General features: G+C 39.7%; 1 protein-coding gene across 1 annotated transcript; it reads right to left on the bottom strand.

The window, feature by feature from the left end:
* Window positions 1-1,080: 1,080 nt before the first annotated feature.
* On the bottom strand, window positions 1,081-10,914 carry LOC309711032 (uncharacterized protein). Its single transcript, XM_082541010.1, has 3 exons — window positions 10,231-10,914; window positions 4,407-4,547; window positions 1,081-1,862 (listed from the first exon to the last, which is right to left on the bottom strand). The coding sequence occupies exons 1-3, from the start codon at window positions 10,298-10,300 to the stop codon at window positions 1,675-1,677; spliced, it is 399 nt and encodes a 132-aa protein (XP_082397136.1). The 5' UTR covers window positions 10,301-10,914; the 3' UTR covers window positions 1,081-1,674.
* Window positions 10,915-13,153: the final 2,239 nt, after the last annotated feature.

The raw sequence follows: 13,153 nt of genomic DNA, 5'->3' as shown, positions 1-13,153 counted from the left end.
TTAGCCCAACCATGAAATCATTTGATTTTCACTGGAAACAGTGGCTTAAATATATTCTTACAATATGATTACTATATATTTTATAGTAAAGTTAATATAAAATGTCAGACACTGTGCTTCACCCTTATAACAATTGGCAATGTTACCAGCGAATGGCCTCCAAAACCCTAAAACTGCACAACACAGGCCTTCACATCCTTTCACAGCAGAGTTTGCAAGCCTATCCAAATCTATCTATTTAGACATATAACACTGGCCTCAAAAATGTACCATAAGTAGGGGCTCTAAAAATACATAATTTTGATAGATGCACAAAAAATAGAAGAGTAAAATAAATTAAAAATTGGATAAGAAAATAATTCAGCAAGATGCATGTTTTTCTTCTTTCATGTGATCTTTGCTCTGATTTTTTTTGTTTTGTAGATGACAGTTTGTGTCAAATAAAACATGTGCTATAATTATATATTATCACAATATATGTAAACATATAACTCTCCTACCTGAGCATCCTTCAGTTTTTTTAAGACAGTTGTCAATATACTAGGTGAACTGTTTTGTTGTTTGCGCTGGGTATGGTAAATGGACAGGTTCTTAAGCACGTCATACAACATGCCTAATTCACTCATTCATTCAAGCACTTTTTTTGCTATGCGTAAGTGCTTCTGTCTAACATTCTGACACATTCACACTCTGATGGATGCATCAGAGAGCAAGTTGTGGTTCGTCTCTTGCCCAAGGATATTTGGCATGCAGACTGGAGGGATCAAACCACCAAACTTCCCATTAGTAAATGACCTGCTCTACCTCCTTTTTTGCTCTTTTAATTTTTGCTCTGATTATTCTGATCAGCACAATGGTGCAGTGGATGGCACTGTGGCATCACAGCAAGAAGGTCCTGCGTTTGAATCCAGCAGCTGACTTGGGCCTTTCAGTGAGGAGTTTGCATGTTCTCACCTTGCTTCCGTGGGTTCTCTTTGGGTACGTCGACTTCCTCCCACAGTCCAAAGACAGGGTGAATGTAACAAGTAGAAGAAAATGATTTGACGCAAGTTCAGACTATATACACAAAAATAAACTACCAAAGTTCAAACCCATTTTCTTTTGAAAAATATCAAACATTTTAATATGTTTTCCACAATATTACATGCTGTCACTGAACAATATTTTTTTTTTACAAACATAGACAGAAGAACCACATGCAGTGTGCGTTCCCAACTAATAATAACATTATAAAACAATTCAATATGAATAGCCTGTGAGTTCACAGAGGACACCACACAAAAATGTTATCTTAAAAATGATAGTGAACACTTTAACCAAGGAAGGAAATGACTGTCTTCCTGTACAAGTGAATTCAACTGAAGTCAGTGTGTTACTGCTTTGCTCATACAAAGTGTCATTACTCACTTCCATAATATTCCATACTTTAAGGTTCAGTAAGTGGATGTGGACATAAATTCACTGATGGCTGCAAGCTGCTTCACCATTATTTTTTATTTACAAGGTTATTTTTGCCACCCCTCTGACTGTAAGTCCAAGCAATGTGAACACCACAATTTAAAGGTGCATACCAATAAAGCCATACTGAGCAAAAATCCCCCAATTCAGTCATACACATGAGCAGCTATGAAAAGAGGCCACTGATTTTATGTTTCTCTTGAGAGTTATTTCACATCACAACCACATCCTTAGCAGTAAGAGGGTGAGCAGTGCACAGATATAGTGGAGTGTGCTGGGATGCCAGAAGGGGGTGCTGTTACATAGGTCTGAGCCACAACAGTGGATTCGCACCCCTGGCAGTTCTTGTTGCTGGCAGTGTCTGGATGTAGCGCAACCACTTGTCAGGACGATACCCAGGGCCGCTGCAGGGACAGAAGGGAGAGACAGTCAGTCAGTCAGTCAGTCAGATAAGAGTGATTAGCTGGTGTTTGGCTCAGCAGGAAAAAAAGCAAAAGTAAGCATTAAATACTGCAAGTGTATAATGAGGAAGACATTTAGAGATCTCCACGGGATATGCCTACACAGCTGAGAAAGAGTACATTTTGTAGTCGTGAATAAAAACATCATCACAGTTTGGAATCTGGCATATATGTGGTGTATTATTTGATAATAACTAAGAAAATACTTATGTTCTTAAATATGCACAAATACTCCAAGATGTTTGCCCCAAAATTCTGACTATAACTAATTTAATAGCGTTACACAATTAAAATGTAAAATGTTACATTTGATGGAATCTGGTCAAGTGAAATTTACTTGACTCGTATTACATTGTCATGGTTCCTGGGTCGACGATCCAGTGCTTTGAGATTTGTGGAGTCAAGATTTATTTTGAGGATTTAAGAAGTGATTTAAGTTAGAGGTCTATATTATTTCTTCCTTTGTTTTGTTTCCCAGCACTTTTGAGTTTTGTTATGTTTCTAGTTCTGTTCCTTGGTTGATGTTAGTAGCCTACCTCTGTGTGTCTCTGTCTGGTCTCCCTCTTTACTTGTGTCAAGTTAGTCTTTCATCCCAGTTAGTCACGTCTCTGTGTTTGTTTACCTGTGTCAAGTTTGTATGTCTTTGTCTCTGTCTCATTGTTATGTTTCCTGTTTTATTTTGACAGTCCCTCGTTTTGCTTCCTCCTATCTCAGATTCAGTTCAGCTGTGTCACCTGGTGTCTCCACTTTGCCTTATTACTGCCTGTGTGTACTTAAGTGCTCCGTTTTCATCATTTCCCTATCTTGTTGTTGTCAGTCCTCTGCATTTTGGTCTGTTCCCAGCCTACCGCACAGCTACCCTTTGGCATATATTCAGTTTATACCAAGCACATTTTCCTTAAAGATTAAATATTTGAACGAATAAGCCTTTGATTCAAGATTCAAGATTCAAGGTTCTTTATTCGTCACATGCATAGTTATACAAGTATAACATGCAGTGAAATGTAACCACATGCAGTGAAATGTAACCTAAATGTAACTGAAATTTTATATATTTCAGTTTCATTTTACTCAAAGTGTTTGCTTTATCTATTTTGAAGGTGAAAAAAATTCCTTCTTGAAAGCGTCAAACAAAAAATTGTAAGCTGTCAGGATTTTTGTTACTTGTAATCTGCTCAGGGACTTTATTTGGTATGCACCTCAACCACTTTGCCTTGAGGGTCCCAAAGGTTTTTTTTTTTTAGGCATTTTATATATGTTTTTAATTCAAAATGTATTGATGCATATTTTTAGTTTGCTAGTTCTTCTGATCAGCAATGCATTTTCAGCATTTCTTTCATTTCCTCACTCATCACCTTCTTGATTAGCACCAGTCAACATCTCTTAAAAGACAAACAGCAAACTAACTTCCCCAGATGGCGAAGCAGTTGTTATTTATCTAAACGCAAACAGAGTGATCACGTCGGAGATCAGTCGGGGCAGCATGAAAAGATTAACCTGGCTAATAGTCAATCTGCTGTTTATATGAAATACTTTAAATACTAAAACATGCTTCAACTAGGGGTTAACTGTCTTTGCATATGTTGAATGCTAATTAATAACAAGCATTACGGTGTCTCCTGAAAGTTGTGGCTTACAGTAAGTGAGCACTATCAAATTTTGGCAACGATGATGTTTTTTAACAGTTAAATTACCTCAGCACTCATTTTAATATCACACAATAACAATATTGGATATTTTCCTCTTCTTTATTTCTGTTATAACTCAGAGGAAGGAACACCGAACTTGTTGGGGGTTAAGGGCAGATGTCTTGGGGATATGAGGATAAAGGGCACCAAAAAATCTAAGCCTCTTACAGAACTTCAGGAGCATCTGTTTGATTTGCTTTGGACGGGGTCACAGGAAGATTAGCAGCCTGTCCAGCCCCAGTTTACTACCAAGACACAGCTACAAGATTCTGACAAAATGCCTGTCATACTGTGTCTGTCAGGCTGTTATCAGAGCTTGTCTGAGCTTGCTGTTTCTCTGAGCCAATGGAAAAAGGTGCCTCATCAGGCTTTTGGGTAGGAGAGGTTTCTTCAGATGTCAAGCAAAAAACAAAAAATCAAAAACGGAACAAAACAAAAAAGGTCTGAATTGCCCACACTTCTACGAATGTATCCATTTTACCATCAACACCCAGTTTGCCTTAACATGAAACAATGAATGAGTTACAATTTGGTCAGCAAAGCACACTACAGCAGAGTTATGTAACTATCCTCTGCGCTGGGACAAGTCAAATATTCACATCAGCGAACAAAGAACATTTACATGAAAGTATGATTAAAAACGATTACGCCAATGTCCAGCGGTACGCCAGAGTCAATTCGTCATGATTTTATAATCTGCTACCCCATAAATATTCTCCAAAGAAATATCACGCACAAGCGCATTAACTCACTGTGTTAAAGGATAAAGAGAAAAGGAAGATAATCATTAAGCACTCACTGCTCTCTGTCTTGATGCAGAAACGATGTTTGAAGCCTTTGTGAGAGTGGGGGCAGGTGATGACCTCTGGGTTGGAGCAGCCCACGTCAACATACCTCTGGCCCTGGATGATGTTACAGCCATAGCACTGCAGACTATGGACTGCAAGGAAAGCATAGAACAATAAATACAGTGTTTGAGTGCTTTACTAGTACTGAGATCATGGGGAAAATGTACTGATAGAAGAGCTATTATTATGGAATTAAATTGCTTAGATGATGGAAGAGCATATTAGTCTTATCAGCTCACACATATTGTGTGTGTGGCATCCAGAGAACCCAGTGTTTTTACTGGTAGACCTACTTAGCACCATCACCATATGCTCTTATTGTTGTTTTTGTGGTTTCAAAATGTCACTTATATATAAAAAGGAAGATGTGAATAGATTTGAAAATAATATGCTTATCTGTCTAAATTATACTCCTGTACTGTACTGTGTGGAAAACAGTACAGAAGTGGAAGAAAGGTGGACAGTATTACTTTTCATGGTAGTTACATGCATTTGTCAACCCTTTGATTATCATAACACAGTTTCATCCCTGAGAGAATTCAGATTTATGAATGTCTGACACATTTAACTTTGCTCTTGGTGCATGACGTCATTGGATTTCTTGGCTTCCTGTTGTTTACTAATCTATTATAAACTAAGTCCGCTGAGTTGGTTTGAATATTAGCTAAACATAACTGCCAGGCCTTTTTATTTTAAAGGCTGTTCGATCCTGAATGCATAAACCACCTTCAGTGTTAGCAGTGGTGATATTTTTACTTTAACTAGCATCCAAATCTACACAAGTGACATCTTCACTGACTCTGATTTGTATGTTCTATCTTTATGGGAGTTGTAATGATGCATTTGCATTCATTTAAACTGAAAATGAGCAAAATTTAAACCAATTCTTCACTTCAAGCACTAGCTAACGTGTTATTTCACGAGATGCATGCGACCAAGATTCCTACGTAACGCTTGTGATCTCTTAGTCAAGTTTACCATTCAACTGACTAAAAGTAGTGGAAGTTATAACAAAGAAGGCATGGGGTAAAAACATGGCATGGGGTAAAACAACATTAGGTTGTGCTATTTATTTTGCATTTTTAACTGACACATAAGAATGAGAGATTTATCAGTAAACATAATCAGCTTTCAGAATGAGTTCACATACTAAAGGGTGGAGCTGGTGGGTGGGGCTCACTGAAGTGTAACAAATAGCAAGGCCCTTTAGTTTGACACACACAGAAGTTACATCCAGTAACCTTTTGTGGGAACATTTCTCCACAGTTGTTGCTCCCACACTGAGACATTTTAATAATTAATTGTACTTTATCCATGATTAATAAGAAATTATTTTTTACAGCTATTGCAGTTTTTTTTTTTTTATCAACTGAGGGTTATATAAAAAATGCTCTGGCCCCACCACCACTTATGTTACTAAAAGAGAAGCTGCCACTGATTTTATCGAGCTTGTCCAGGATTCTGCTGCAAGGATATTAATGAAAATCAATAACAGGGAGCACATCAGTCCAGTCATAGCAAAGCCACACTGACTCCCAGTATCCTATGGAGCTGATTTTAGAATACTCGTACTTGTATGTAAAATCTTTAATGGTCTTGGATCATCTTACATGTCTGACACTTTATGTCCCAACTTGCCCTCCTAGATCCTCCTCTGTTAAATTGTTAGGTATCCAACTCTTCAAAGAGAAAAGTTTAAGCCCTAAACTCTTGATCAGCCTACCTCAAAATACAGGGAGTGCAGAATTATTAGGCAAGTTGTATTTTTGAGGAATAATTTTATTATTGAACAACAACCATGTTCTCAATGAACCCAAAAAACTCATTAATATCAAAGCTGAATGTTTTTGGAAGTAGTTTTTAGTTTGTGTTTAGTTTTAGCTATTTTAGGGGGATATCTGTGTGTGCAGGTGACTATTACTGTGCATAATTATTAGGCAACTTAACAAAAAACAAATATATACCCATTTCAATTATTTATTTTTACCAGTGAAACCAATATAACATCTCCACATTCACAAATATACATTTCTGACATTCAAAAACAAAACAAAAACAAATCAGCGACCAATATAGCCACCTTTCTTTGCAAGGACACTCAAAAGCCTGCCATCCATGGATTCTGTCAGTGTTGTGATCTGTTCACCATCAACATTGCGTGCAGCAGCAACCACAGCCTCCCAGACACTGTTCAGAGAGGTGTACTGTTTTCCCTCCTTGTAAATCTCACATTTGATGATGGACCACAGGTTCTCAATGGGGTTCAGATCAGGTGAACAAGGAGGCCATGTCATTAGTTTTTCTTCTTTTATACCCTTTCTTGCCAGCCACGCTGTGGAGTACTTGGACGCGTGTGATGGAGCATTGTCCTGCATGAAAATCATGTTTTTCTTGAAGGATGCAGACTTCTTCCTGTACCACTGCTTGAAGAAGGTGTCTTCCAGAAACTGGCAGTAGGACTGGGAGTTGAGCTTGTCTCCATCCTCAACCCGAAAAGGCCCCACAAGCTCATCTTTGATGATACCAGCCCAAACCAGTACTCCACCTCCACCTTGCTGGCGTCTGAGTCGGACTGGAGCTCTCTGCCCTTTACCAATCCAGCCACGGGCCCATCCATCTGGCCCATCAAGACTCACTCTCATTTCATCAGTCCATAAAACCTTAGAAAAACCAGTCTTGAGATATTTCTTGGCTCAGTCTTGACGTTTCAGCTTGTGTGTCTTGTTCAGTGGTGGTCGTCTTTCAGCCTTTCTTACCTTGGCCATGTCTCTGAGTATTGCACACCTTGTGCTTTTGGGCACTCCAGTGATGTTGCAGCTCTGAAATATGGCCAAACTGGTGGCAAGTGGCATCTTGGCAGCTGCACGCTTGACTTTTCTCAGTTCATGGGCAGTTATTTGGCGCCTTGGTTTTTCCACACGCTTCTTGCGACCCTGTTGACTATTTTGAATGAAACGCTTGATTGTTCGATGATCACGCTTCAGAAGCTTTGCAATTTTGAGACTGCTGCATCCCTCTGCAAGATATCTCACTATTTTTGACTTTTCTGAGCCTGTCAAGTCCTTCTTTTGACCCATTTTGCCAAAGGAAAGGACGTTGCCTAATAATTATGCACACCTGATATAGGGTGTTGATGTCATTAGACCACACCCCTTCTCATTACAGAGATGCACATCACCTAATATGCTTAATTGGTAGTAGGCTTTCGAGCCTATACAGCTTGGAGTAAGACAACATGCATGAAGAGGATGATGTGGACAGAATACTCATTTGCCTAATAATTCTGCACTCCCTGTATTAGGGAGACAAACTCTGGATATTTTCAAGAAAATCTTCTAAACACACCTTTTTAAATCTGGCATTTAACAACAGCTTCCTCTTAATAATAATACCACTCCACAGCCATGCCTTCAGTAATCTGGCAGATACAGAGTTTTTTTTCCTCTCCACAGTTTTCATATCTTATTGGCCCTTTACTTCCAAGTTTGAATCTTTTTCACATTTCTCTGTTTTATGGGATTTCATGTATTATTTATTTTTTATATATGGACTGTTTAAATAATAGTGTGTGTGTGTGTGTGTCTGTGGGTTGGGGGCATGTTTATATTTATGACGGGTTGTTTATTTGTTAAAATGTCTTTTTTAATATTTAGACAGAGCCACCTATTTTTCTTGCATGTTTTTTATGCCTGTGAAGCCCTTTGGATTTCCATGTGTAATATTGGGCCATACAAATACATTTCAGTTGAACTGATTGCAATAGAGTGGAATTTATAGAAGTATTTCTTTGAATAAATAAAGCTCCTCAACCAATTCTTTCATCTTTAACGTCCTCCCTTTCCCGTGTAATTGTCTCTCATCAGAAATGCCTAACTCTTCTAAGAAAGTGAGGCTAAGCCTAACCAGAACAAATCCACCAGAGCTTAAAGGGATTGCCCATGAATTCAGACCCCTCACATACCTGCGCCTGACCTCCCAAATCCTGTACACACAAGATGGAAGATCAGCTTTGGCTGAAACCAATCCTCTCTCTTTATCTGTGCAGCCCTGTGGACTCAGAGTGGGCAGAGAGCGGACGCCAGCCTCTTGCTGCCCTGTGCCGTTAAATAGCCCACCAAAAGCTCTCATGGAGCTTTCAGGAGTAAACTAATCCCAGGCAAATGCTCTTACAAAAATCACTTTAGAAATCTGCTGGAATCAATGTAAAGCCTCGCAGGGACACAGAGCATGTGCCAGTCTGTAGGGGATGTGTCATATTCCCCTGTTGGTGGTAGTGAAAGCTCACATAAATACTGCAGTATTTCATTAGAGTGAAGTAATGGCTGTGGAAATGAAAGCAATGAAATAGTCATTTACATCTGGCAAATAACCTGATTTAACTGTCCAATGTGCTGAGATGTTACACACAGCTCTCATGAAACATTAAAAAGCTGCCCTATATGAGCATTTGTCAGCATAATGAGGCCATATTAGAACGACATTCAGCTCCCACGATACGGTGCAGTTTATTATATGAGTATACGCACGCTCCTCTCCCAGTATGCATTGCAAATGCTGATTAACTCTGAATCTTTTGTGACCCGAATCCAATTTTATTCATTCATTAGTTTCAAGCACATGCAAGCACCACATTTGTTATCTGTCATCATGTAAAAACTCAGCCATGTTGTTGCCATAGTATTACTATGAGCTTCATGGATTTTATATAAGAATTAGTTTAATAAGAAAGAGACACAGGGATTAAAAGCAGTAGAGACTATTGCCTCTCTGTCTCATTATGTGGAGTTGTTTTTTTTCCCTTTCTCAGCAGCTCTGAGATAAAGGAGTGCTCAAAATGATCTTTTAATGCACTGTAAACACATTAAAAAGAACTAAGTGAAGGATGATGGCTATAGTCAAGCATTATAATACACAATAGGTGATAAATGGTGTGCTTTTGTGGTTTTATATTCCAGAAATGCTATCATTTATAAGTGGAAGTGTGCATATGCAGTTGTTTTGACATATCTGTGCATTTCACGGATGCCAATATTGATAAACAACAACTCAATAATCTGCACAGGAGGTGAATTCAACCCTGCGTCTGAAGTTGATAGCGGCATATGTCTTACTTGGATAAAACAAAGCAAAACGATGTCTCAGAGCGCTACACTTTCTGTTTGCCTGGCAGTCACTGACACAAAGGTTCTTGCCAAACTGAGTCAGGTCAATTGCTATTGCTCTACAGGGAAATTCATTTAGCCTTTTATGGATGTTACCTATTGTTTGGAGGCATAGATTTTAACTCCCAGGTCAATTACGAGCAGAACAAATTTATATTAACTGGAATCAGCTCGAAACACACTTGTTCACCATATTAATGTGATGTGCTCTGCTTTCGGTCTAAATTTTGATCGAGCTGTTTTATTATTATTGCTGTTTGTGTTATTTTAATGTTTTGCAGATGCACAAAATTAATATTAACAATACTTTTGCTGTATTTATTAAATCCTGCAGTATATATAGAGGATTTTTTCTATCACTGGCAATCATGTCTTTAATTACTTTGAATGGAATAGACTGTTTTAAGTGAAGATTATTGTATCTGGGCTATTACTAGGACTTAGGGCATGCCCCCCCCCCCCCCCCCCCCCCCCAACCACACACACACAAACACACACCTCCACCCCCACCTCTATCTCAACCCACAGACACAAACACACATTGCTCATTTGGTCCTTTTCTCTAAAAGACCCACAACACATATTTTCATACCAAAGAATACATCCTACCTACCTCGTGCAAAGCAGAGTGTCCAAACCAATATAAATCCAAACCCATACACCAGCCAGGTATGTAAAGTCATGGATGCAGCACAGTAGTGACAGTCAGTGGTCTGCGCTGAAGGACAGGTAGGCACAGATTTTCCCTGCTCTCATCTAATACTCCACCAAACCAGGCACAAAGAGAAATCTAGCAAAGATCCCACTTTCCAAACACGGAGCAGCCCAGCTGTCTCTCTCCACCCCTGCCTCAGCGAAGCTCGCGCAGCGTGTGAGCGAACTGCCAGTGAGAGTCCAGTGAGAAAGGGAGCCAACCATCCAGGGAGTCAAGTCAGCTCAGCAGCCAGTCAGGCAAAGAGACGAAGGAGAGGAAGATGATTGAATGAATTAGCTAGACAGACCAGTGCCTCCCTCAGCGAGCGCCTCGTGTCCTGAGAAGCAGGAGCTGGCAAAAGTTTGAGCACAAAACAGAAAAAAACATCTCATCTCTCTTGTCAGCTCCTGAAGAAAACAAATGAGAACACAGATGAACAGTGAAGCAACGAGTGTGGTCCTTTTCCAGTTGGGTCAAGCACATCAGTCAGGATTAATTCCTGATTGATAATCCATTGCTCCTAATAATAGCTCTATCACAATGTGTTAAAAGCCCAGCAGCTAAATGGGATGGCACGCAGGGGTCCTGGGTTGATGTGTGTCTAAGTGTGCATGTGTGTGTCTCTCAGAGAGGGAACAATGCCAGAGGACTTGCAAACACACTTTCCCAATTGGGCAGGTTATCTGAGCTTGGTGTATCACTGCACTTGCACACTGTGGAGAAATTTCTATCTAATCAAGAATTAAAGACTAAATCCTTTCTTAGAGACTGTAATACCAGCGGATAAGGCAGGCTTTGTGGTAAGCCCTCATTCCCTCCCCACCCAAAGCTACATATGGTCTGGCCTGATAGATGGCTGCCAATGATTGCTATCATTCATATTAAGACATATTGACAGGGTCAAAACCAGATTTTGCCACATATGTTTGTATGTTTTCAACACAGATGAATGCAGATACGGAATAATTTCATTAGAGAGCATATTTAGAAATTAAATAGATAATCATATCCTGCAGTTCTTCTCTTTTGTTTTGTGTTACACTTGCGCGCACGTGCCTGTTGTTATTAGTGCAGCAGCGTGTCAGTTGTCTCACTTTTTTGTGTTTTTATCCATGAGTCATTGTTTGTGAGAGTGTGAGAGAACGACAAACAGAGCAAGGACAAAAGAAGTGAAAGCAGTGTCTTAGTGAGGTAGAAAGGTTTATGTGGACAGTTGTTGTGGGCCTAAGGAGAATATATCCATGTGGGGAGAGAATACACATTATTCAGCTAACTGTGGAAGTAATACTGCCCATGCTTGCACACATGGAAACACAGCTCAGCGTGCCACAGTTCTGATTTGTCATGGTCAGGGCTGATGAATCTGTAATGTGAAATTTTCTTCCACGTCTTACCAAAGCAAATAAAAGAGCAGTGCTTGTGAAAGTCCCCATGCTGATGTGCACATGCCGTTTTAGTCACAACCTTTTTCTTCTCTCACCATCTCACAGCTCTTATTCATTTACATTCTGCTGAGCTGCTTGAGTCTTTGAGTGATAAAGCCATGAAAAAGAGAGTGAGAGAAGGATCGACTCCAAGGGGGGAAGAGGAGGTCCAGCAGTACAATGATGAAAGTAAGTCTTTCCCAAGCCGCTTCTGATACACAATAGCCGCTTAAAATACCCTTGAAGTCCCTGCCGGTGGCTAGTTTAGAGTGACAGTGACAAGAATAGGGAAGGCTACATGGCTTTAAATTCTTGATGAAATTGCAATTAAGACACCAGAGGAAGAACTGAGCCCGAGGCTGTGCAAGCAGCAACTTAAACACACATTGTGGAGGAGATGAAACTGAAAATGCCCATTAAGTCCTAACCACAGCCTTGTGGGTTCTCTGCTGTGTTAATGAGCAGTAATCCAGTGTTTGATCACATTGCTTCACAACATGTAAGGACACTCTGGGGGAGCTTATGCAGAGCAAAATCAAAACAAAAACTTTAGAAGCTGCATGAGAAGCAGTGAGGTCTGAGGTCGTCTCAGGAACCACCAGTTTGCCTGGTTGTAGAAATACTCGCAGGTCTCTTTTACTCCCCTTTAGGGAGCGTTTTTGCACATTTGTCACATGTCTTAAGATTATTGGTTTAATGCTGGCACAAGCTGTAAGATTAACCATGGGAGCCCAGAAGGGGAAGCTGCCTTTTAGTACCCACAATACATATGTAATTGAAAGTTTGACCAAATGTACATACCTCTGCAGTTTTACACTGAAGGCAGTGAAAAGCCGGATTCTCCTTATACAGCAAAGGAGATCTCTAAGAAAAAGGCTTAGAATCAGCTCGAGGTACGTAAGCGCTTCTGCGTTTTGATTTATTGCTCTGAAACAGCTCACATCGTTCTTATGGATTTATGTGCATTTCCTCTTGAGTCCTTGCAGTTACAATGAAACATTTTCCCTGTTTCTCATGAAATAGTACTTCATGCATGTGCTGTAATGTATAAAAAGCATGCTTCCAAAAGTTGCAGAATTAAAAGGTATATCTAAATAAAAAAGTTTGCAGAGACAAAATATCAGAGGTTTGGATTTGAAAGTTGACACAGGGGCATGTTTACCACCACGTTGCATCACTTCTTCTTTTACCAACACTAAGCGTTTGAGAAGTGAGGAGGCCAATTACTGTATTTTCTAAAATGTTTTTCCCCACATTTATTCATGAGGTAAGATTTCAGCTGCTAAGAGTTCAGGGCTTCCTGTGTCAACTTCGCTGTGTCAGAATAAATCAGATGTTCTGAATGGTCAGCAGGCAGCTCAGTTTAGCAGCTAGAATCCTTAAACACATTTTGGAATAAGCAATGACTTCATGTTCTC

This window comes from Aulonocara stuartgranti (genome assembly GCF_965226115.1).
Source record: "Aulonocara stuartgranti genome assembly, chromosome: 7".
In the NCBI taxonomy this organism is placed as follows: Eukaryota; Metazoa; Chordata; class Actinopteri; order Cichliformes; family Cichlidae; genus Aulonocara; species Aulonocara stuartgranti.
The sequence above is the reverse complement of the archived record's forward strand: the minus strand, read 5'-3'. Positions and strand labels throughout refer to the sequence as shown.

What these genes read in the sequence shown, in the direction of transcription:
- LOC309711032 (XM_082541010.1), bottom strand. Translation starts at nt 10,300, where the DNA reads ATGACTTTACATACCTGGCTGGTGTATGGGTTTGGATTTATATTGGTT. An exon ending in GACACTCTGCTTTGCACGAG is followed by an intron (nt 4,548 to 10,230) that starts GTAGGTAGGATG and finishes CTTTCCTTGCAG; the next exon opens with TCCATAGTCTGCAGTGCTAT. An exon ending in CTGCATCAAGACAGAGAGCA is followed by an intron (nt 1,863 to 4,406) that starts GTGAGTGCTTAA and finishes CTGTCCCTGCAG; the next exon opens with CGGCCCTGGGTATCGTCCTG.